Source organism: Oncorhynchus nerka, linkage group LG24 (genome assembly GCF_034236695.1).
Source record: "Oncorhynchus nerka isolate Pitt River linkage group LG24, Oner_Uvic_2.0, whole genome shotgun sequence".
NCBI classification, from domain to species: domain Eukaryota; kingdom Metazoa; phylum Chordata; class Actinopteri; order Salmoniformes; family Salmonidae; genus Oncorhynchus; species Oncorhynchus nerka.
In genome coordinates, this window is record NC_088419.1 from 84561467 (window position 1) to 84586320 (window position 24854).

The 24854-nt window shown below is 43.8% G+C and overlaps 1 protein-coding gene across 2 annotated transcripts in view; it reads right to left on the reverse strand.

Moving 5' to 3' along the window:
• The window catches only part of LOC115123456 (low-density lipoprotein receptor-related protein 8-like), a 421425-nt gene extending 399705 nt beyond the window's left edge, over nt 1-21720 (reverse strand). For both annotated transcript variants that reach the window (XM_065009221.1, XM_065009220.1), the window contains exons 1-2: nt 21532-21720; nt 20448-20573 (exon numbers count right to left, since the gene is read on the reverse strand). In XM_065009221.1, coding sequence (XP_064865293.1) covers nt 20448-20573; nt 21532-21598 — 193 coding nt within the window. In that variant the 5' untranslated portion in view covers nt 21599-21720. The remainder of the gene's footprint in view (nt 1-20447; nt 20574-21531) is intronic.
• Nucleotides 21721-24854: the final 3134 nt, after the last annotated feature.

Sequence of the window (24854 nt, forward strand, 5' to 3'; positions counted from 1 at the left end):
TGTGTTGTTGGTGGCACTACTTTTGTAGTGGTCATGAGTCATGTCACCTAAAGTCACCAGCAATGTGAACTAGAAAGGTTTGCTAAAAAAAGGGTTCTCGTGTTAAGCAAGCCATGGTTTTACAGAGTGCCCTGTGTCTACCTTCAATGATGCAGAATCTTAAAGGGCGTCTGAACCTGATTTAAACGATTAGAACGGCTGAGCCTTGTTTAGGATCTGGTTCAATAATAAATGCTAGCAGCCATGACTGGATTCAAACGTGAGTTGGTTTCGGGGTTTGATGTGTGTGTCTCGTGTGTTTGTTCGCAGTCAGGAAGAGATAGCCAAAATCTTTTGCCAATTTGCTTCAGCTGGCTGGTGTGCAAATGTGGCAAAGTTGGTTTGACTTAGGATGGCATGTCTCCGGGGCTAGTTAGGGACTGTCAATAAATTAATTATACAATGTAAATGAGACATTATTTTCATGTTGCACACCTTTTAGCTTTCTCATTAAATGCTTTAGATATTTGCATATGATTTTCTACAATTTATAGTTGGTTTTAGGTTTTTAAGTCATTGAAATTTGTAGCTATTGGAATTTTAACATTGTCCCATGTACATTGCGTAATTGACCTATGGTCCCTAATGAGCCCCACAGGGATATCCAAAGTGCAACCACATTTACCACGGGTATTACGATCAGGTGGCGTGCAGCTGCACTCCGAACTGATGATTACTTGTGTGCTGTCAGCTTTGGGCAGGATTGAAATTAATCCAACCTTCATTTATGTTGTGACATACTGAAGTGGAAACTCTGTTTTGGATGAGACTGACTTTATGACCAAAATGATACTATTTACACATTGTAGTCAGTTTTGACAGTAGAATACATGTTTCTGACTCATATCGACGCCACATAGGCTGTTTTCTGAATGAGAAGTTGGTTTTTAGGTGAAGTTGCTCTTTAACATTATATTTCCTCCTCAACCACAGGTTTCGCCAACAAGGAAAATAAATTGATACTATTAATAATAATAAATTGATAATAAGTTGATACTATTCAAAGTTCCACATATTGGTGATCTGACTGACGTCGGCTATTTATACTTAGTTTGTTTATTAAGCTAACTTGCCACTTTGAGAAAATGTTCACTACTCCCTCTTATTGAAGTGATCCATTAAAATAATTTGCCATCCAAGCAGTTAGCACTTACAATACCTTGGCTCCCCCAGGCCCACCCCCAGAGCCGGCCCTAGGCCCACCCCCAGAGCCGGCCCTAGGCCCACCCCAGAGCCGGCCGCAGTGCAATGTGTGTCCCTCTGTCTCCTTGGTGATCAACCCCAGGTGCCCCTGTGTGGGTGCTCCTCGACTGCCTCACCAGCTGGAAGAGCGTTAGTCGACCACAGTGCTACAACGTAACCTGGTTTGATATTTGTTTTGATATTTGCTTGGTGGATGTTTTGTTCATGTATTTTTTATTGTTAGAAGAAGACGAAAGTTATAGAGTAGTGGTTAGAAAATAAAGAGTGTGTGTGTGTGTGTGTGTGTGTGTGTGTGTGTGTGTGTGTGTGTGTGTGTGCGTGAGTGTGTGTGCGTGTGTGTGCGTGTGTGTGTGTGCGTGCGTGCGTGCGTGCGTGCGTGCGTGCGTGCGTGCGTGCGTATATTTTCAAGGGTGTACTTTGTATGTGAGCATGTATGGGTTGAGTGGCATTGAAGAGGAATAGTACTGTAGCACCATCATGATCGATCTACTTTCCCAGTTTGCTAGAAATGCGTCTACCTTTTGATTGTCAAGTGTTGGCCAATCTTTGAGTCTGCTCGTCAACAGAAATTAGGTCTGCATTTCAAAAGGAAATAGCACTCTTCGCCACGCATCCAATCAGCACTCAGACTCTTCTGAAGCACACTCCAGTGCACATGGAGTCTTCAGACCCAGGCAGCTCTATATTATTAGAATAGACATATACACACTGCACTGTACATCATTCATTTCTGAAGATCGGCACAGTCAAAGGACAATGTCAAGATGAATTGTAATATTGTACCACTTTCAGTTTTCAGGCTTTAGGTTTGTGTTGTTCTGTGTGTCTCCCTCTTAGCTGGCCTCAACTAAGCAGGTCTACCCCAGGAGTCACATACTCTTCAATGTCCCCTGCACCACTTCCTAGAGAAATAGGTGAGTGTCCTCCGATTTCTATACCGTATCTTTAGAAGTGCATTCCTTAACATTCCCTGCTTTTTAAAGGGAAAGTTCACTACCGAAATCAAAGTTTATTAGCTGTTTTCAAATGTCAAAAGTAATCTAATGTACTGAACTAAACTCTAATTTACTGAACTTTACTCTACTGTGCTCTACTGCATTGTACTCTACTGTGCCCTACTGTGCTCTACCTCATTGTACTCTGCTGTGCTCTACTGCATTGTACTCTGCTGTGCTCTACCTCATTGTACTCTGCTTTGCTCTACTGCATTGTGCTCTACTGCATTGTACTCTGCTGTGCTCTACTGCATTGTACTCTGCTGTGCTCTACCTCATTGTACTCTGCTTTGCTCTACTGCATTGTGCTCTACTGCATTGTACTCTGTTGTGCTCTACTGCATTGTACTCTGCTGTGCTCTACCTCATTGTACTCTGCTGTGCTCTACCTCATTGTACTCTGCTGTGCTCTACTGCATTGTACTCTGCTGTGCTCTACTGCATTGTACTCTGCTGTGCTCTACTGCATTGTACTCTGCTGTGCTCTACTGCATTGTACTCTGCTGTGCTCTACTGCATTGTACTCTGCTGTGCTCTACCTCATTGTACTCTGCTTTGCTCTACTGCATTGTGCTCTACTGCATTTTACTCTGCTGTGCTCTACTGCATTGTACTCTGCTGTGCTCTACTGCATTGTACTCTGCTGTGCTCTACCTCATTGTACTCTGCTTTGCTCTACTGCATTGTGCTCTACTGCATTTTACTCTGCTGTGCTCTACTGCATTGTACTCTGCTGTGCTCTGCTGTGCTCTACTGCATTGTACTCTGCTGTGCTCTACTGTGCTGCGATGTCCAAACTTGTGAAACATATGAAGAATGACATTCATATCCATAATTATGCAACCCATGATGTAATTCTGTTACCGTAATTCTGTTACCGGATGTAAATCCACTTCCCTTACTGTAGTTCAATAACCAAAATATATGGTTTCAAACTCAAGGTGTCATGTCATACCTGACAGCCCATTCTTTCTGCAGACATCTTTGAATCTTAATTCCGAGTTGCATAAAAACAAGAGGGAGATTTTCCCGTGATTCGGTTAACTAAGTTTGCATTTGAATAGTCCTTCCAGTAATATTTTTTTGTGGAAATTGTTAAACAAATTTTGTGTGCATAGAGTTGTATGGTTTGGTAAACTTTAAAATCAATGTTATTTGTTTGGCTTACATTTTAAAGTGAAAAACTGAGTCTCGGGCATAATTGCGTTACTGTGGAATTGCCCTTATAAACTTGATAATATTGGTTAGTAACAGGGCATTTCAAATATCTTGTTCTGTGTAACACCCTCCAGCTGTCGTCCATTTTCCCCATTATCCCTGTGTATTTATACCTGTGTTCTCTGTTTGTCTGTTGCCAGTTTGTTTTGTTCGTAGAACCTACCAGCATTTTGTTTCCCTGCTCCCACCTGTTCCTTGCTCCTGTTTTCTAGTTTCCTGGTTCTGGCCGTTCTGCCTGCCCTGAGCCTGCCTGTCGTCCTGTACCTTTGCCCCACTACTCTGGATTAACGACCTCTGCCTGAACTGACCCTGAGCCTGCCTGCCGTCCTGTACCTTTGCCCCTGTTGTTGTAATAAACATTGTTACTTCGACACAGTCTCCATCTGGGTCTTACCTTAAACGTGATAGAGGTTTTGTATTGGTTTTCCATGCTGACGCAGCCCAGCAGCCCAATTACAGCGCCACTTCATGTGTTGCCTTGTATGTGTTTGTGATTGAGCTGAATAACGTGGTCGAAATATAAACCATACACTCTTTGACACAATCCCTGACTCCAATTGTCTCAAGGCCTAATGTTTTTGTACACTGAGTGTGCAAAACATTAGGAACACCTGGTCAGTCTGACATGGAAAGAGCAGGTGTTCCTAATGTTTTGCACACTCAGTGTACAAAAACATTAGGCCTTGAGACAATTGGAGTGATCCCTTATTGATGTCACTTGTTAAATCCACTTCAATCTCTGTATACAGTGGGGCAAAAAAGTATTTAGTCAGCCACCAATTGTGCAAGTTCTCCCACTTAAAAAGATGAGAGAGGCCTGTAATTTTCATTATAGGTACACTTCAACTATGACAGACAAAATGAGGAAAAAAAATCCAGAAAATCACATTGTAGGATTTTTTATGAATTTATTTGCAAATTATGGTGGAAAATAAGTATTTGGTCACCTACAAACAAGCAAGATTTCTGGCTCTCACACAGACCTGTAACTTCTTCTTTAAGAGGCTCCTCTGTCCTCTACTCGTTACCTGTATTAATGGCACCTGTTTGAACTTGTTATCAGTATAAAAGACACCTGTCCACAACCTCAAACAGTCACACATGAAACTCCACTATGGCCAAGACCAAAGAGCTGTCAAAGGACACCAGAAACAAAATTGTAGACCTGCACCAGGCTGGGAAGACTGAATCTGCAATAGGTAAGCAGCTTGGTTTGAAGAAATCAACTGTGGGAGCAATTATTAGGAAATGGAAGACATACAAGACCACTGATAATCTCCCTCGAACTGGGGCTCCACGCAAGATCTCACCCCGTGGGGTCAAAATGATCACAAGAACGGTAAGCAAAAATCCCAGAACCACACTGGGGGACCTAGTGAATGACCTACAGAGAGCTGGGACCAAAGTAACAAAGCCTACCATCAGCAAGGGCATTGAAGATGAAACGTGGCTGGGTCTTTCAGCATGACAATGATCCCAAACACACCGCCCGGGCAATGAAGGAGTGGCTTCGTAAGAAGCATTTCAAGGTCCTGGAGTGGCCTAGCCAGTCTCCAGATCTCAACCCCATACAAAATCTTTGGAGGGAGTTGAAAGTGTGTGTTGCCCAGCAACAGCCCCAAAACATCACTGCTCTAGAGGAGATCTGCATGGAGGAATGGGCCAAAATACCAGCAACAGTGTGTGAAAACCTTGTGAAGATTTACAGAAAACATTTGACCTCTGTCATTGCCAACAAAGGGTATATAACAAAGTATTGAGATAAACTTTTGTTATTGACCAAATACTTATTTTCCACCATAATTTGCAAATAAATTCATTAAAAATCCTACAATGTGATTTTCTTGAATTTTTTTTCTCATTTTGTCTGTCATAGTTGAAGTGTACCTATGATGAAAATTACGGGCCTCTCTCATCTTTTTAAGTGGGAGAACTTGCACAATTGGTGGCTGACTAAATACCTTTTTGCCCCACTGTATGAAAGGGAGGAGACAGGTTAAAGAAGGATTTTTAAGCCTTGAGACAATTGAGACATTGTGTGTGTGTGCCATTCAGAGGGACAATGGGGAAGAAAAAAGATTGAAATGCCTTTGAACAGGGTATGGTAGTAGGTGCCAAGCCCACCGGTTTGAGTGTGTCAAGAAACGCTGCTGTTTTTTTCACACTCAACAGTTTCCCATGTCTATCAAGAATGGTCCACCATACAAACGACATCTAGAAAACTTGACACGACAGTGGGAAGTCAACATGATGATCCAGCATCCCTGTGGAACACTTTCCACACCTTGTAGAGTCCATGCACTGACAAATTGAGGCTGTTCTAATGGGAAAACAGGGTGCAACTCAATATTAGTTCCTCGTGTTTTATACACTCCGTGTATGTCTATTATAACAAGGAAAGACCTTCTCAATTTACCTGCCTGGGTCTGAAGACTCCGCCTGCTCACTGAAGTGTGCTGCAATAGGTAGCGTCTGAGCTCTGATTGGATACATGGCGTAGAGGGACGTTTCATATTGAAACGCAGACCTCATTTCTGTGACGAACAGTGAGAGGTTGGCCAACACCTGACAATCAAAAGGTAGACGCATTTCTAGCAAACTGGGAAAGTGGTTCGATCATGATGGTGCTACAGTACTATTCCTCTTCAATGCCATTCAACCCATACATGCTCACTAGGCTTGGATGATATACCATTTATACTGGGGTATTCTGAAATACAGACGGTATGATTTTCAATACTGATAAAAAGTTGGGGGAACCCCCACCTCGCGGGGGCATGCTATGCCACTACTTATAACTATTGTGGCAGACAGCAGGGAGAGGTAAGGGGAGTGGTAATTGAGGGGGGATATCTGGCAGGCCGCTGGCTCCACCCCCGAGCCTTATATGGACTTCCTGCCCCAACGTTAAGCCAGGGAGTACTTGGGGATAAAAGAGGAAGCAGCCTGCACAAAGGGGCAGAGTAGGAGAGAGCCAAGTACGTGATGAAGAGTGGAAGAAGAGAGAGCAATATATGTGAGATCACCCGTTGTTACCTGGACTGTCGGACTACCTTCCTTGTGTACAGGACTGGCTGAGGACCCGAGTGTGAGGCTTACCCCTGGAAAACGGACCGGACAAAGAGACCGGCAGATGGACTGTGAGGTGATTGGTGAATTATCCCTTCTTTCCCAGTGTATCAAAATCCCTAATAAACTCCCCATTTGCATTCTATTTTCTGGTGCCTGATTTGTTATTGAACTTGGTGACATGGAAACTCCACACCCTTGAGCCTGCTACACTATTTATAAGTTAAGTATAACTATAAGAAATCTAAGCTCAGGACTCCAGCTATGCATGTGGTTTGCTGACTTGCTAGCTAAGTGGTTAGATGTCAAGATCAATCTTCTTGGTTACAGCAGAGCTCTTCAATCAAGATCCCTTTTGCCCAAATTGTTGTGTGTCAAAAAAATTGCGACCCTTGTGTGCACTTCTGGTAATACAGTTACCCTGGTAACACTTAGGAGCAACACACACAACTTTTGTCTTCTTCTAATAATACAAAATACATTTTAAGCATTCACCAAGCCCTATCAAAACAAATAACAAATCAAAATCATGTTCTAGCACTGTCGTCGATTTACGCTCTTCCAGTTGGTGAGGTAGTCAAGGAGCACCTGCCCACGGGCCTCTAGGGATGAATATTTTCCCAAAAATCTACCAAGTTTCAATACCGGGAATAATTCATATTTATCTCGAGAGTACTGGGAAATACCGGAAAAATCAGAAGTGTTTAAAACCATGAAAGGGTCACTCGGGGTTCTCCCAAAATAAGATGGTCGCTGCGCCACATTGCCGCCTTGGCTGCGCCACTATGTAAAGATATCACATCAAGTGAAACTGACAGAATAACTTTGAGACAGGAGACAGGATCTTGGGTTTCAGTGGGATTGGGAATATAGGAAAAAAGCCTAGGCTCTATATAAGGCTACTATGTGAGTCAATAGATAAATAATACAGTTGATTTAGGCTACATTACTGCTAAATATTCCTGATCCGTGATAGATGAGCTATCACTTCCACTTGTCCAGCCAGAGATCAATGAACCAAATATACAGGCATTCATTGAAACAAAATCACATTGATTATCAGACAAGTCACAGCTTTTGATCAGGAGTAGGACAAGCTACTGCACGAGTGAAGAGCGAAGTCCACTTGTATAACATGCTAGCAAAATGTTCTGATCAGCTTAATTGTTAACAAATATCCAAATGGATATTCAGTGAAAACATTGATTTGATTTATCGAGACAAGTCCCCCAAGTTCTTCTCAAAGCACCGCGAGAGCGCTGTCCCAATCAAAACGGTGCTGCAACTATAATCTAGATGACCACTTTCTGTAAAGCAACAATTTGATACAAGCCTTCAATTCAATTAGCCTACTTTATTCCAATATTTTCATCATTCAGTTGATCATAACTACGGTGAGTTTTCCTCTCTCTCTGCTCTTTTTCTATGGCCCAATGGCTGTTTCCTTGTCTCTTCGCTGCTGCCAGCCTCCAACACGTTGTTCTCAACACCACTTTATGTTTTCTAGAAATCAGTCTTTTTTCGGGCTCATTTCATTTCTGTTATGTCGGACCAGGCCTGGGCTCGTTCTTTAGCTCACCAGGTTTGTGTCGGACCGGGATGTAGAGTTCTCATCAGAACTAAAAATTAAACTGCATTCAAGTCTGTGTGCAGTCCGGCCGTGGCAATTATGTGTGTGCTTTGAATTGATGGCGACTTTGTGTGAAGTAAATACTCTATAGGTTAAAGGCTTCCACACAACAACCTGGTTGCATAATATGCAACAAAAAAAATGGCCAATCTGCTTCTGGACATGTTGTGTATTTTGTGGAATTTCATTAGTGCAACATTGGGGGAAACCAGGGTGGGTCTGGTGGAGCCAGATGTACACTGGAATACTGTACCTGCTTGGACGGGGAAAAGGTCATGGGTCACATAAATAAAAAGGAGGGAGAGAGTAGTGAAGAGGAAAACTAGGTATTATTAGCTGACGTCAGTCAGATCATCATCATGTGGAACTGAAATGGTACCGTTTTCTTATTTTCCTTGTTGGGGAGACCTGTGGTTGAGGAGGAAATATAATGTTAAAGAGCAACTTCACCTAAAAACCAACTTCTCATTTAGAAAACAGCCTATGTGGCGTCGATATGAGTCAGAAACATGTATTCTACTGTCAAAACTGACTACAATGTGTAAATAGTATCATTTTGGTCATAAAGTCAGTCTCATCCAAAACAGAGTTTTTCACTTCAGTATGTCACAACATAAATGAAGGTTGGATTAATTTCAATCCCGCCCACAGCTGACAGCACACAAGTAACCATCAGTTCGGAGTGCAGCTGCACGCCACCTGATCGTAGTTAGAAGACTCAAGAGGCAAAGCACAGGCACATTGGGAGTGGCTAACAAGCTGCTGCATGGTTAGAAAACCAGGCCTACATGGAATACAAAACAGCTAGCTGAAGTTTTTAATCTGATAATGTTCCACGTTCTTACCTCCGCACCAGTCAGGAAAGAGTGCTATGTCCTGCAAACAAATGATATACTGAAAAATATGATATGCAACATTTCTCATTAGCTGGCTAGCCAGATCGCCAATTCAGGATTTTAAAACTGAGCGGTTCTTCATAATTGACACATTACTGAATTAACTAGTTAATTTAACTTTGGTTGCTCGCCTAAACAGCTGACGAGATTGCTTGCTATCGGTAGTGTTCAACGTTTTCTAATTAGCCTGGCTAGTGGGCTGATGTCAAAAACACACGCTCAGCGTTACATGCCCCAATGAGCAAATTTAACATTCATATGAAAGTCATTTGTTGAACATTTTAACATCATATACATTACAAACTGTTTGGGGTTTTAGGCTGGGTTTCTGTACAAGCACTTTGTGCCATCTGCTGATGTAAAATGGGCTTTATAAATAAATGTGATTGATTGATTGAATAAATAACCGTTATACTCATGGTATACTCATGTTATACTTATGTTATACTCAGCGTTATACTCATATCTCATGAAGTTGTTGTTTAGAAATATTCTAGCTAGATAGTGTTCTCCCAAGAAATGGTAGAATGAGAGTGCCTTTGATCACTCTGGGCATCATGTGACACAAAGTTTATCCTAATGAATGGAGATTCCCATCTGAAGCCAAATAATTGTGGTTTGTAATACAACGACAGGTGGAACATCTGTCTAAAATACACACCCACAAGCACTTTTTGAATGGTCAAATGCACATTCCACAGTTGTAAATGTTAGGGATTTCTGAACATTTGCTCACAAATCATTCTACATTTGTTCAAATGGTAGTTTTATTTGTGAGCTATGTTGAATAAATTTACAGTTCATGGATTTATGTGTGACTTATGGTGAATATTTGTGAAATATTTTGACATATTCACAGATTATGGTTTATTTGTGAAATATTTGTACATATTTACGGATTGTGGTTTTATTTACAAAATATTTGTATATATTCACAGATCACTAGTTTTATTTGCAAATCATGTTGAATAATCGCACAGATCATGTTGAATATATGCACAGATCATGTTGAATATACGCACAGATCATGTTGAATATATGCACAGATCATGTTGAATATATGCACAGATCATGTTGAATATACGCACAGATCATGTTGAATATAGGCACAGATCATGTTGAATATAGGCACAGATCATGTTGAATATACGCACAGATCACAGATCATGTTGAATATACGCACAGATCATGTTGAATATAGGCACAGATCATGTTGAATATACGCACAGATCATGTTGAATATACGCACAGATCATGTTGAATATACGCACAGATCATGTTGAATATACGCACAGATCATGTTGAATATACGCACAGATCATGTTGAATATACGCACAGATCATGGTAGACACACTTACAGAATAAAGAAACAAATCTAACCCCATACAGAATCCCCTCTGAGGCTGGTGTGAACGACGCTGGGGGGAGGAGACAGAGTCGCAGGGGAGGAGAGGGAGGAGAGGGAGGCGAGGGGGGAGGAGGAGACACAGAGCCGCAGGGGAGGAGGGAGGAGAGGGAGGAGGAGAGACACAGAGCCGCAGGGGAGGAGGGAGGAGAGGGAGGAGAGGGGGGAGAGGAGGGAGGAGAGACAGAGCCGCAGGGGAGGAGGGAGGAGAGGGAGGAGAGGGAGGAGGAGAGACAGAGCCGCAGGGGGGAGGAGGGAGGGAGGAGGGAGGAGGGAGGAGAGACAGGAGGGAGGAGGGAGAGGGAGGAGAGGGAGGAGGACACAGAGCCGCAGGGGAGGGGGAGGAGGGAGGAGAGGGAGGGAGGAGAGGGGGAGGAGAGACAGAGCCGCAGGGGGAGGAGGGAGGGAGGAGAGAGGGGGAGGAGAGACAGGAGGGGAGGAGGGGAGGGAGGAGGAGAGGGAGGGAGGAGAGGGAGGAGGAGGAGGAGGGGAGGAGAGGGAGGAGGAGAGACACAGAGCCGCAGGGGAGGAGGGAGGAGAGGGAGGAGGAGAGACAGAGCCGCAGGGGAGGAGGGAGGAGAGGGAGGAGGAGAGACACAGAGCCGCAGGGGAGGAGGGAGGAGAGGGAGGAGGAGAGACAGAGCCGCAGGGGAGAAGGGAGGAGAGGGAGGAGGAGAGACAGAGCCGCAGGGGAGGAGGGAGGAGAGGGAGGAGGAGAGACAGAGCCGCAGGGCAGGAGGGAGGAGAGGGAGGAGGAGAGACAGAAAATACACCAAATCTAGTAGGATTTATTCTAATGCAGACGGCTGGAGGACGCTTGTGTGTAATCCCTGTGGAGAGGGAAAGGGGCCCGGCACTGATACAGAGAGAGAGAGAGACAGACACCGGTCATATTGGAAGTGACACAGGAGAGAGGGAGACTGGTGTGCTGCCTGAGAAAGGGCTGCCGGGCCAGTTTACTGCCGGGCTAAATGAGCTTCTTGGCAGTGTTGTGACCAGGCTAGAGGTGTGAGAGGAGATGGGGTCGGCAAGGCAGGGAGCCTAGAGGTGGTGTGCTGATTGTAGAGCACACTTTGTTATGGGGCGAGACAAAATGTCGGGGGCCAGTGCTCTTCTGGCAAATCTTGGTTTGTTTACTAATGTGACTTATATGACTCTTCTCTTCCCTCTCTTCTACCCTCACCTCTCCTCCAGTCTTCACTTGCCCTTGTTTTTTCTTTGATTTCCTCTCTGTTAGTCTGTTCTTCTCCCATCTCCTCTCCGCTGTTCTGTTGTCCTCTCCTTCATTCTCCCATCTCCTCCTCTCTCCCCTGTCCCCCTCTCCTTCATTCTCCCATCTCCTCCTCTCTCCCCTGTCCCCTCTCCTTCATTCTCCCATCTCCTCCTCTCTCCCCTGTCCCCCTCTCCTTCATTCTCCCATCTCCTCCTCTCTCCCCTGTCCCCTCTCCTTCATTCTCCCATCTCCTCCTCTCTCCCCTGTCCCCCTCTCCTTCATTCTCCCATCTCCTCCTCTCTCCCCTGTCCCCCTCTCCCATTCTCCCATTCTGTCCCCCATCTCCTCTCCTTCATTCTCCCATCTCCTCCTCTCTCCCCTGTCCCCCTCTCCTTCATTCTCCCATCTCATCTCCTCTGTTCTGTCCCCGTCTCCTTCATTCTCCCATCTCCTCCTCTCTCCCCTGTCCCCCTCTCCTTCATTCTCCCATCTCCTCCTCTCTCCCCTGTCCCCATCTCCTTCATTCTCCCATCTCCTCCTCTCTCCCCTGTCCCCCTCTCCTTCATTCTCCCATCTCCTCCTCTCTCCCCTGTCCCCCTCTCCTTCATTCTCCCATCTCCTCCTCTCTCCCCTGTCCCCATCTCCTTCATTCTCCCATCTCCTCCTCTCTCCCCTGTCCCCCTCTCCTTCATTCTCCCATCTCCTCCTCTCTCCCCTGTCCCCCTTTCCTTCATTCTCCCATCTCCTCCTCTCTCCCCTGTCCCCCTTTCCTTCATTCTCCCATCTCCTCCTCTCTCCCCTGTCCCCATCTCCTTCATTCTCCCATCTCCTCCTCTCTCCCTGTCCCCCTCTCCTTCATTCTCCCATCTCCTCCTCTCTCCCCTGTCCCCCTTTCCTTCATTCTCCCATCTCCTCCTCTCTCCCCTGTCCCCCTTTCCTTCATTCTGCCATCTCCTCCTCTCTCCCCTGTCCCCCTCTCCTTTGTTGTGGTTTTAGCTGGTGATGTGGGGCTTGGGGAGCCACTGGAAGCAGTACTGGCATCTGCTGGAGAGCTTGGTGAGCCGCCAGTGGTCATCCCTTTGGCAACCAGTCGTGCCGTTGGATTTATCTCCAAAAGGTCAGCTGATGCCCTCTCTGGGGGTTAAACAAGTGGGCACAGCCTCCTTGGCCTGGTATGGCGCTCTCCTTTCCTCTCTTCCAGGTTGACTACCATGCATACCTTCTAAGATCCTGGCATTTTAAAGAACCAGGCATGGCACAGGAGACCTGGGAGCCAGCACCATGAAATGCCACCCAGCTCTCATTGGCTAGGGGAAACATGCCTCTGATGAGAGGAGAAGAAGGGACGGGAGAGATGGAGAGAGATGAGTGCAATAGAAGAGAGTGTTTTAGAGGGATGACTTGAGACAGAGAAAAAGTCTCATCCCAGTCTGGCTGGTGGGTTGACACTTGGACAAGGAGAGGCGAGATAATGTTTGATATTGTCTAAGCTTTCTGGGGACCAGCATCCCTGTCATTGAACAGTGTGTGGTTAGAGCAATAACTGTATCTATGAAAGGACAAAGCCATCAATCACATGACACCATTCATTCCTAAGTGAACACTAAATAGCGCATTGAAGCCAAATGTAGTTTGTTAAGATGGCGTCTCATGGAGACAGAAGATGCGCAGTTTGAGCTACTCCAGGAAATGACTTTGCAGGCTAGCAATAACAGGGATGCTGGATTCCACGCTTCAAGATTGCTTCGATCACGTGGACTGGGATATGTTCCGGATATTATCGGACAACAACATTGATGTATACACTGATTCGGTGAGCGAGGTTACTAGCAAGTGTATCAGTGCTGTTGTACCCACGGTGACTATTAAAACTTTCCCCAACCAGAAACCGTGGATTGATGGCAGCATTCTGCACAAAACTGAAAGCACGAACCACTGCTTTTAATCATGGCAAGGCGACCGGAAACATGACCAAATAAAAACAGTGTAGCTATTCCCTTCGCAAGGCAATGAAACAAGCTAAGCGCCAGTATAGAGAAAGTAGAGTCACAATTCAATGGCTCAGACACGAGTCGTACATGGCAGGGTCTACAGTCAGAAAGAAAACCAGCCCCGTCGCAGACATCGACGTCTTGCTCCCAGACAAATTAAACAAATTCTTTGCTCGTGTTGAGGACAATACAGGGCCTCTGACACGGCCCGCTACCAAAACCTGCGGGCTCTCCTTCACTGCGGCCAATGTGAGTAAAACATTAAACATGTTAACCCTCGCAGGAGTGCCGGCCCAGATGGCATCCCTAGCCGTGTCCTCAGAGCATGCGCAGACCAGCTGGCTGGTGTGTTTACGGACATATTCAATCAATCCCTATTCCAGTCTGCTGTTCCCACATGCTTCAAGAGGGCCACCATTATTCCTGTTCCCAAGAAAGATAAGGTAACTGACTATCGCCCCGACTAATGCCTCAATAGGTCCACAGACGACGCAATCACAATCACACTGCACACTGCCCTATCCCATCTGGACAAGAGGAATACCTATGTGAGAATGCTGTTCATCGAGTACAGCTCAGCATTTAACACCATAGTGTCCTCCAAACTCGTCATTAAGCTCGAGACCCCGGGTCTCGAACCCGCCCTGTGCAACTGGATCCTGGGCTTTCTGACGGGTCACCCCCAGGTGATGAGTGTAGGAAACAACATCTCTATCCCGCTGATCCTCAACACTGGGGCCCTACAAGGGTGCGTTCTCAGCCCTCTCCTGTACTCCCTGTTCACCCATGACTGCGTGGCCATGCACGCCTCCAACTCAATCATCAAGTTTGCAGACGACACTACAGTGGTAGGCTTGATTACCAACAACAACGAGACGGCCTACAGGGAGGAGGTGAGGGCCCTCGGAGTGTGGTGTCAGGAAAATAACATCACACTCAACGTCAACAAAATAAAGGAGATGATCGTGGACTTCAGGAAACAGTAGAGGGAGCACCCCCCTATCCACATCAACGGGACAGTAGTCGAGAAGGTGGAAAGTTTTAAGTTCCTCAGCGTGGTGAAGAAGGTGCAGCAGCACCTCAGGAAGCTGAAGAAATTCTGCTTGTCACCAAAAACACTCACAAACTTTTACAGATGCACAATCGAGAGCATCCTGTCGGGCTGTATCACCGTCTGGTATGGCAGCTGCTCCACCCATAACCGTAAGGCTCACCAGAGGGTAGTGAGGTCTGCACAACGCATCACCGGGTGCAAACTACCTGCCCTCCAGGACACCTACAGCACCCAATGTCACAGGAAGGCCAAAAAGATCATCAAGGACAACAACCACCGAGCCACTGCCTGTTCACGCCGCTAGAAGGCGAAGTCAGTAGAAGTGCATCAAAGCTGGGACCCGGGAGACTGAAAAACAGCTTCTATCTCAAGGCCATCAGACTGTTAAATAGCCATCACTAACATTGAGGGGCTGCTGCCAACATACTGACTCAAATCTCTAGCCACTTTAATAATTAAGAATTGGATGTAACAAACGTATCACTAGTCACTTATAAACAATGCCACTTTATATAATGTTTACATACCCTACATTACTCATCTCATATGTATGTACTGTATTCTACACCATCTACTGCATCTTACCTATGTTGCTCGGCCATCGCTCATCCATATATTTATATGTACATATTCTTATTCACTCCTTTACACTTGTGTGTATAAGGTAGTTGTTGTGAAATTGTTATATTACTTGTTAGATATTACTGCACGCTCAGAACTAGAAGCACAAGCATTTCACTACACTTGCATTAACATCTGCTAACCATGTGTATGTGACCAATGAAATGTGATTTGATTTAGCTCAGTGCTGCCCCCTCTTATTGAGTCACTCAAATTGAAGGCCGGCCCCGGGTACTGCAGGCTGCCATTAGCAACTAAATGATCCTTAGAACTTCTTCTATGTGTGATTTTTAAATAATCGGTTCAAGAACATACATCTGGTGTATTAGAAGCACTTATTGGTACCATGATTGTCTTCTAAACGTTTTATTTATTTACACAAAGATTGCCATCTTTCTATTCACTATAATGAGGGAACCTGTTTTCTGCTAACAATGCCTGCAGTACCCCGGTCGGCCTTCAACTTCCGTGCTTCAAATCAAATAAAATCACATTTTATTTGTCACATGTGCCAAATACAACAGGTACCGTGGAATGTCTACTTACAAGCCCAACAATGCAGTTAAGAAAAATAAGAGTAAATAAGAGAAAATATTTACCAAAATAAAACAATGAAAGAGCAACAAAAAAATAGCAAAAACAAGGTCATATAAAGGGGGTACCGGTGCCGAGTCAATGTGCGGGGGTACAGGTTAGTCAAGGTCATATAAAGGGGGTACCGGTGCCGAGTCAATGTGCGGGGGTACAGGTTAGTCAAGGTCATATAAAGGGGGTACCGGTGCTGAGTCAATGTGCGGGGGTACAGGTTAGTCGAGGTAATTGAGGTAATATGTACAGTACCAGTCAAAAGTTTGAACACACCTACTAATTCAAGGGTTTTACTTTATTTGTTACTATTTCTACATTGTAGAATAATAGTGAAGACATCAAAACTATGAAGTAACACATATGGAATCATGTAGTAACCAAAAAAAGTGTTAAACAAATCAAAATAGATTTTAGATTCTTCAAAGTAGCCACCCTTTGCCTTGATAACAGCTTTGCACACTCTTGGCATTCTCTCAACCAGCTTCATGAGTTAGTCACCTGGAAAGCATTTCAATTAACAGGTGTGCCTGGTATAGAGATCCTGGATGGCAGGAAGCTTAGCCCCAGGTTGGCCCCAGCTTGGCCCCAGTGATGTGCTTTGCTGTACGCACTACCCTCTGTAGCACCTTGTGGTCGGAGGCCGAGCAGTTGCCATACCAGGCAGTGATGCAACCTGTCAGGATGCTCTTGATGGTGCAGCTGTAGGATCTGAGGATCTGAGAACTCATGCCAAATCTTTTCAGTCTCCTGAGGGGGAATAGGCATTATCGTTCCCTCTTTACAACTGTTTTGGTGTGATTGTTGGTGATGTAGACACCAAGGAACTTAAAGCTCTGTTCCACTACAGCCCTGTCGAGAATGGAGGCGTGCTCGGCCCTCCTCTTCTTGTAGTTCATGATCATCTCCTTTGTCTTGATCACGTTGAGGGAGAGGTTGTTGCCCTGACACCACACTGCCAGGTCTTTGACCACCTCCCTATAAGCTGTCTCATCATTGTCAGTGATCGACAAACTTAATGATGGTGTTGGAGTCGTGCTAGGCCACACAGTCATGGAAAAACAGAGAATACAGGAGGGGACTAAGCTCGCACCCCTGAGGGGCCCCCGTGTTGAGGATCAGCGTGGCAGATGTGTTGTTGCTTACCCTTAGCACCTGGGGGCGGCCCGTTAGGAAGTTCAGGATCCAATTGCAGAGGGAGGTGTTAAGTCCCAAGGTCCTTAGCTTAGTGATGAGCTTTGAGGGCACTATGGTGTTGAACACTGAGATGTAGTCAATGAACAGCATTCTCACGTAGGTGATCATTTTGTCCAGGTGGGAAAGGACAGTGTGGAGTGCAATTGAGATAGAGCCATCTGTGGATCTGTTGGAGCGGTATGCAAATTGGAGTGGGTCTAGGGCTTCTGGGATGATGGTGTTGATGTGAGCCATAACCAGTCATTCAAAGCACTTCACGGCTACAGACATGAGCGCTATGAGCAGGTAGTCATTTAGGCAGGTTACCTTGTTCTTGGACACAGGGACAATGGTGGTCTGCTTAAAACATGTAGGTATTACAGACTCTGTCAGGAACAGGTTGAAAATGTCAGTGAAGACACTTGCAAGTTGGTCAGCGCATGCTCGGAGTATACGTCCTGGTAATCCATCTGGCCCACGGACTTGTGAATGTTGCCCTGTTTAAAGATCTTACTCACATCGGCTACGGCGAGCGCGATCACACAGTCATCTTGAACAGTAGGTAGTCTCATGCATGCTTCAGTGTTGTTTGCCTCGAAGCGTGCATACAGAGGGGGCAGTCATTCTCCCCTGGGCTAGAGGGAACATGTCCAACACAGTATTTGCAATTTATTTAAGAAACAAATAAATAAAAATGTAGCTTACAGCACCTGGTATTCCCAGGTGGGACCCTGCATAACTACCAAGATCAGATGAGATCAGGCATGTTCAGGGTGGTATGACCACAAGCTTATTTTTTACCCCATTTTATCCCCGAATTACGACATTGGCTCATCGCTGCAACTCCCCAATGGGCTCAGAAAAGGTGAAGGTCGAGTAATGCGTCCTCCAAATCATGACCCGCCTGGCCGCGCTACTTCTTATCAGACTGCTCACTTAACCTGGAAGTCAGCCACACCAATGTGTCGGAGGAAACACTGTTCGAATGACCACCAAAGTCAGCTTGCAGGCACCCAGCCCTGCCACAAGGAGTCGTTAGAGCGCGATGAGCCAATGAAAGCTCACCTGTCCAAACCCTCCCCTACCACGGACGGCACTGGGCCAATTGTGCGCCGTCTTATATGGCTCCCAGTCACAGTTGGCTGTGACACAGCCTAGGATCGAACCCCAGGCTGCTGCGCCACTCAGGATCTTGTTTTCTGCTAACAATGCCTGCAGTAACCCAGTCTGCCTTTAACTTCCGTGCATCAATGAGAGGGGGCAGTCATTCTCCCCTGGGCTAGAGGGAACAACCCTGTATTTGTAATTGAGGGCACTGCCCTTCAAATAACAAGATCAACCCACTTCAGGACAAAAGCTATGTTTATAGATCTGTTGCAGTATTGTGACACGAGAACAGCTCATTAAAAACAAATCTCTTTTCCATCGAGTATCTCCACTAAATAGCCAATAATCCTCATATGTAGCCAAACAATGTTAGACAAGCTTGTAAATGTCACACTGTGCAGTGTTTATAGATATGTTGCAGTATTGTGACACAAGAACAGCTCATTAAAAACAAATCTCTTTTCCATCGAGTATCTCCACTAAATAGCCAATAATCCTCATCTGTAGCCAATCAACGTTAGACACGCTTGTAAATGTCACGCTGTGCAGAGGACCACAAATATTAAGAGTGCGCATTGCAGCGCTGCTACTGGCTATGACACGGGGAGACGTTAATCAATTGACCACTATAATATAACCATTCAACCAATTAGCTGCATGACAAATGTTTAATGCAGGGGTGTCAAACACAGGGGTGTTCAATCCTGTCCGCGGGTGGTTTAAATTAAACAATAGAATGAACATAGAAATTGGAGTTACATATCTGTCATTCTCATTGAAAACAAGACGCCGTAGACCTGTTGTTCTATGTGTTCTATTTCTATGTTTACGTTTTTGTATCTTTTACTTTCCGTTTTGTACACCATCTTTAAAACAGCTGAAAAGACAATATTTTTGGTTATGGAAAATATATTTCACAGTGGTTTAGATGGTACAATGATTCTCTACACAATGACTGCTTGTTTTGTCACATAAACTGAAATTAGACAAACTATTACATATTTAGCAACCAGGAAATGGCGGAGCGATTTCTGCATATTGCACCTTTAACCCATGGGGGATGAACAAACTCAAAATACTTTAAATTACAAAAACCAAATTGAAACTGTGTAGAAATTATAACAAAATGCAAACAGTTTCTTGACTGTGTCCAGCTCCCTAATAATCACCTAAATGAAAGCTAGACAGTCAGAGAGCATTGAAAATTCCAAAAACAATGGGAAAGGGAGATACCTAGTCAGTTATACAACTGACTGCCTTCAACTGAAATGTGTCTTCTGCATCAGAGAGGTGTGGGGGGCAGCCTTAATCAACATCCACATCTTCAGCGCCCAGGGAACAGTGGGTTAACTGCCTTGCTCGGGGGCAGAAGGACAGATTTGTACCTTTTCAACTAAGGGATTCAATCCAGCAACCTTTCAGTTACTGGCCCAACACTCAAACCACTAGGCTACCTGGATAGCTTTAGCTCATTTTGATGGCGAAAAAATATAAACATTTTCAGTGTGTCCCTTCAAACTTCGATGAAGACCGAATGTGGCTCTCTGCAAATTTAGCTTATTGGCTAATCTGACTGATTATAAAATGACAAGATCAATTGAGGTACCAATTAAGTTTCCAGGTATCAATAATTATTTCAGACCATTATTTTTCAATAGATGGGTTAATGGTGCAATATGCAGAAAATTCTCCACCATTTCCTGGTTGATAAAATAAAGAAAAGTTTGCCTAATTTCAGTTTATGTGACAAAACAAGCAGTCATTGTGTAGGGAATCATCCAAACCACTGTGAAAAGAAAATCCATAACCAAAAATATTGTATTTTCAGCTGTTTGAAACTGGTGTACAAAACCGAAAGTAAAAGATGCAAAAACTAAACTGAAGAACAGGAAGCATAGAAATAGCACACATAGAACAACATATCTACAGCTTATTAGACTTCCTTTCGATGAGAATGACAGATCTATAACTCATATTTCTATGTACATTTGGTCAGGTCCCCAAAAAGTTACATATTGCAGCTTAAATACAATGTGTCTAAGACAACAGCCACATTCACATGCACTCAGCAATGGCAATGTGAACTCCATATCCACATTATCCACATTACATATCCACATAAAAACTCCCAACACCTGCTCTGGTGACCGTATTTACAATGCTTATTGAAGCCCTGTGGCGCCTCTGCAATGGGGATCATATGTACAGCGCAGCAGTATTAGTTGGACAGGTGGTGTTACTTACGACAGTTTTCTTCATCGCTGTTATCAGAGCAGTCGTCGTCATCGTCACATCTCCAGAGAGTAGGTACACACCTTCCGTTCTTGCATTGAAACTGACCCGTTTCACAATCCGTATCCGTATGAGTCCCTGTATACCGAAGAAGATAAAGACGTAAAGATAAAGACGTAAATAAAACATTAAATCGTGTTCAATCTTTGATATTAATGTTGCATCGATCTACTGTTACAATAAAGGTTTAGAGAGTTCTGTTGATACAATGTTGAAACATGGGTTAAATGTTGGATACGAAGTGATGGTTAATTGACCCTGATACAGTACATTGTTATTAGGCTACAACACTGTATGGGGGGGAACAGAGTCTCTACGATGAGCAAAACATCAATTGAGAACAGAAAGGGAAAGCAAGTTGAATTAAATTGGCACTTAAATGGGAATTATTTAAATCTCATCGTTTCAAATTGGAATGCAAAACTACAACTGTTAGACTAACAGCCATAATTTGTTTCTTTATTTTATTGTAGCTTAACTTAAGAATGTTTTTTGTTGTTGTTGTGAATGTTGACAGCTGCCGTTCAACATAATGTAGCGTAGGCTACAACAGCCTTATAAACCAACTCAAATTATAATGCTGACTGAATAAAAAATGTACAGTGAGCACCAGTGTATTGAATCAATTAGGAAATGATGGAACAACACTGCAACCCCTTCCATTCCACGTATCCCTAGGTTTTTGTGAGTATGTGTATTGTGTCCCAAAGCTAGGTTACCTTCTCTTCCGTATGTCATTCAAGCACATGTTGGTTACCTCCCGCCTATTGTAATTTACCAGGCTCTCACGTCACCATAGACTGGTTTCATGTTGTGGAATAGGGAACCAACAGCAGAGCATAGGATGTGCTATAAAATAGTATTTAGTGCAGGTAAACTTATATCCACCTTTGTGATGACTATTGGTAATAGGAAACGCATCTAGCCTATTCTACACTGGCTTCTTCAGTTCTGTCTGTAACGTCGCTTCCCCATTCGAAATGAAAAATATATCCCTCACCCATAATCAATGAGATTGAGAAAAATGCATTCTTACCTTGGGTGGAGTGGAGCTCCAATAGTAACACATGTAGGAGCATTAGCTTCCCGACTTCTGTCCACATCTTTAAAAGAAGAGGTGATTCGTAGTTTTGTTCATAAAAAAAATACTGAACGAAGCAAACCACCTCTTCCCCTCGCTATGCAACGCTCACTCGCTCTGCCTTGGCTTGGCTGATCGGCTCGAGACTCCCTGCCTCAGTAGCAATTTCAATCAATGACGTTTATGGGAGGGATTGAGCCTGCAGTAATGTAGTGAAACTGAGCACATGGAAACCATATCAGTCGATACAGCTGGCGAACTGACCTAGCATCTTCAAAGTACAGTATTAGGGTAGAAATAATTTCACTGAATATGTTCTCGATCTGTGTGTTTCCTGGAGATGAAGTTGTCTTTTCCTATCCATCTATACTATTTGAGTAATAACCAGAATATTAGTTTTATTGAGCTGTGTGTGGCACTAGCCTACATTGATTATCTATCAGACAACTTGTGATCAATTCATATCAAACATATCTCAAACATGACGAAATATATACCGTTTTTGTTTCGATTTTTAGAATCAAGATACATCATCCAACACTTCAATTGTGCAGATTGTATAATTTCTCTAAATCTCCATTTCTATCAAAACGTGGGTTGATGTTTCCCTAGACACTGATGTACAGTAGGGATCAGCTTGGGGCTTGACGTGACATGAATTGGAGCAGAAGGGCAAGCCAATAAGTTACACACAATCTCTATGGGGAGTCAGTCAGTGGCAAATCAACTGGAAGAAACACAGTTTATTGAGCAATTGTGGACTGACACATTTACAGTAAAACAGTCATGAATACGTGACTCACAACAAGGGGACTGCAGCCCAACATTGTCAACAACCAGACACGGTCTTGTTTGCACATTTTGACAGTCTATACCTGATGAGAATTGCCCTATAATATATGCATATTGGTTTATAATGTGTGATCAGCAAGGTTTCCATCCAATTAGTGCCAGATTTGAATGGGAATACTCTAAAATCAGCATAAAGAAAAGATGTTCATTTTTCCACCAGTAATGTGTTTCTACCAAATGGACGTGTTGCTGATACTGAATCAGTGCATGATAACATAGTGCACACAAAATGTACTCTGTGGCGACACGTCATTCAGGGCAGGTGGGGCAACAACAAAAAATCTGTTGTTGTTGCCTGTTTTGCATGTTATTTTGGCATTAATACGTGTCACATATCAGTTTGCAAATAACAAAGAGAGTTGCACAGTCGATGTATAAACACCCAGTAATTTATTGGGTAAATCACCAACGTTTCGGCATCACTGTGCCTTCTTCAGGGTTAATGTCATGAATGCTTCAACCAGGTTATGTAGACAAACCACTGACAATAGTGAGGGGTGTGTCATAATTATTAAGTTAATTAGAATGAATTAAGTGAAACTGTTAAGAAAACAATAGTTTATACCATATTTACTATATTAGGCTATTGCTATCATATGGAAACATAATTAAATAGTGTAGATAACATTAGCATCAACATGCATTATTGTTTCAATCAATATCACATACATATTCAATTGTTTCCTATTTCATAAACAAAATGTATTACATGTAATCTGTTGGTTCAACCATAATGCATAATACACATCATCAACAGGGGGAACATATTGGGTGTACAATTATAAGCTGTAGAAAGAATATATCCATTCATAAGACTTGTTTATAAAAGAGAGAATTGTTCATAAGAAGGGCCTGAGATCAAAGTCAATATTCAGACCACTAGGGGTCAATGTTTTTAGACAGGATCTCCAGTAAGCCTCCCTTTGTAGTAGTAGGATCTCCATGTTACCTCCTCTCCTTGGTAGAGCAACATGCTCAATGCCTGTGTATTTGTAGGGAGGAGATTGGATGGTTAGCTTCAACAAAGTGAGCTGCTACTGGATAGTCAATGTTCTTACACCTGATTGAGCTGTGGTGTTCAAATTCAGTAAGTTGTAAGATGCGATCATTGGATGGACAAGTCTCTCTGCTGTAGGAAGTGTTGCAGCGCCTGCAAGCCTCCAGTGTGTGGGATGGTAGTGTACAAGCTCTCCACATCAAAGTGGCCAGCAGGGTGCCCTCTGGTATCCTTCCTATGCCCTCTATCAATGAAATCATGTGACTCTTTGACATAAGACGGGAGATTCTCAACCATAGGTTTAATGTATTTTTAATTTTTAATTTAACCTTTATGTAATGGATGTCGTCTGGAGATAGAGAGGAGGACCAAGGTGCAGCGTCGTAAAGGTTCATGTCTTTTTAATAAACAAACTGAACACTGGAACCAAACAATAAACGATGTGAACAAAACGAAACAGTACCGTGTGGCCCAAACACTCACACGGAAACAAACACCCCCAAACCAACAGTGAAACAGTACCGTGTGGCCCAAACACTCACACGGAAACAAACAGAGAAACAGTACCGTGTGGCCCAAACACTCACACGGAAACAAACACCCACAAACCAACAGTGAAACAGTACCGTGTGGCCCAAACACTCACACGGAAACAAACACCCACAAACCAACAGTGAAACAGTACCGTGTGGCCCAAACACTCACACGGAAACAAACACCCCCAAACCAAAAGTGAAACCCAGACTACCTAAGTATGATTCTCAATCAGGGACAACAATTGACAGCTGCCTCTGATTGAGAACCATACTAGGCCGAACTCAAAAACCAACATAGACTGCCCACCCCAATTCATGCCCTGACCATACTAAAACAAACATAGACTGCCCACCCCAACTCATGCCCTGACCATACTAAAAACAAAGACAACACCTCATTTAGCTATGCTGATCCACAAACAAAGAAATGTTGGGGATGTAACAGTCATTTGCTGCTACAATGGATCTACCTGTGGGAGGAGACACTTGTTTGTGTAATTTAGCGACTGTATAAAAAGTTGGTATCTTAGGAAATCTCACACAAAGAAATTCACATAATTTTTGGGTGATTTGTCCTGATTCCAAACACCTTTCCACTGTAGATGGGATATTATGCTGTAATTCTAGGGTAGGGTCATCATTCAGTTTGCGATAGCCGTTAGATAGTTGTAGGCGACATTCATTCGCATAGTCACATTTGTTTTGTATACAAATTCCTCCTCCTATGTCTCATGTTTTTATGATAATATAAGGATCTCTACTCAGGTTATCATAGGATTTGTGTTTGTCTTTCAGTAGGTCACCTACATCATTTTCAACAATCCAGTTTCTATGTCTGCATTGCATTTCGGAGGTGTTACGAATGAACCTCTTGCTCTAAATGTGGTTCTCTC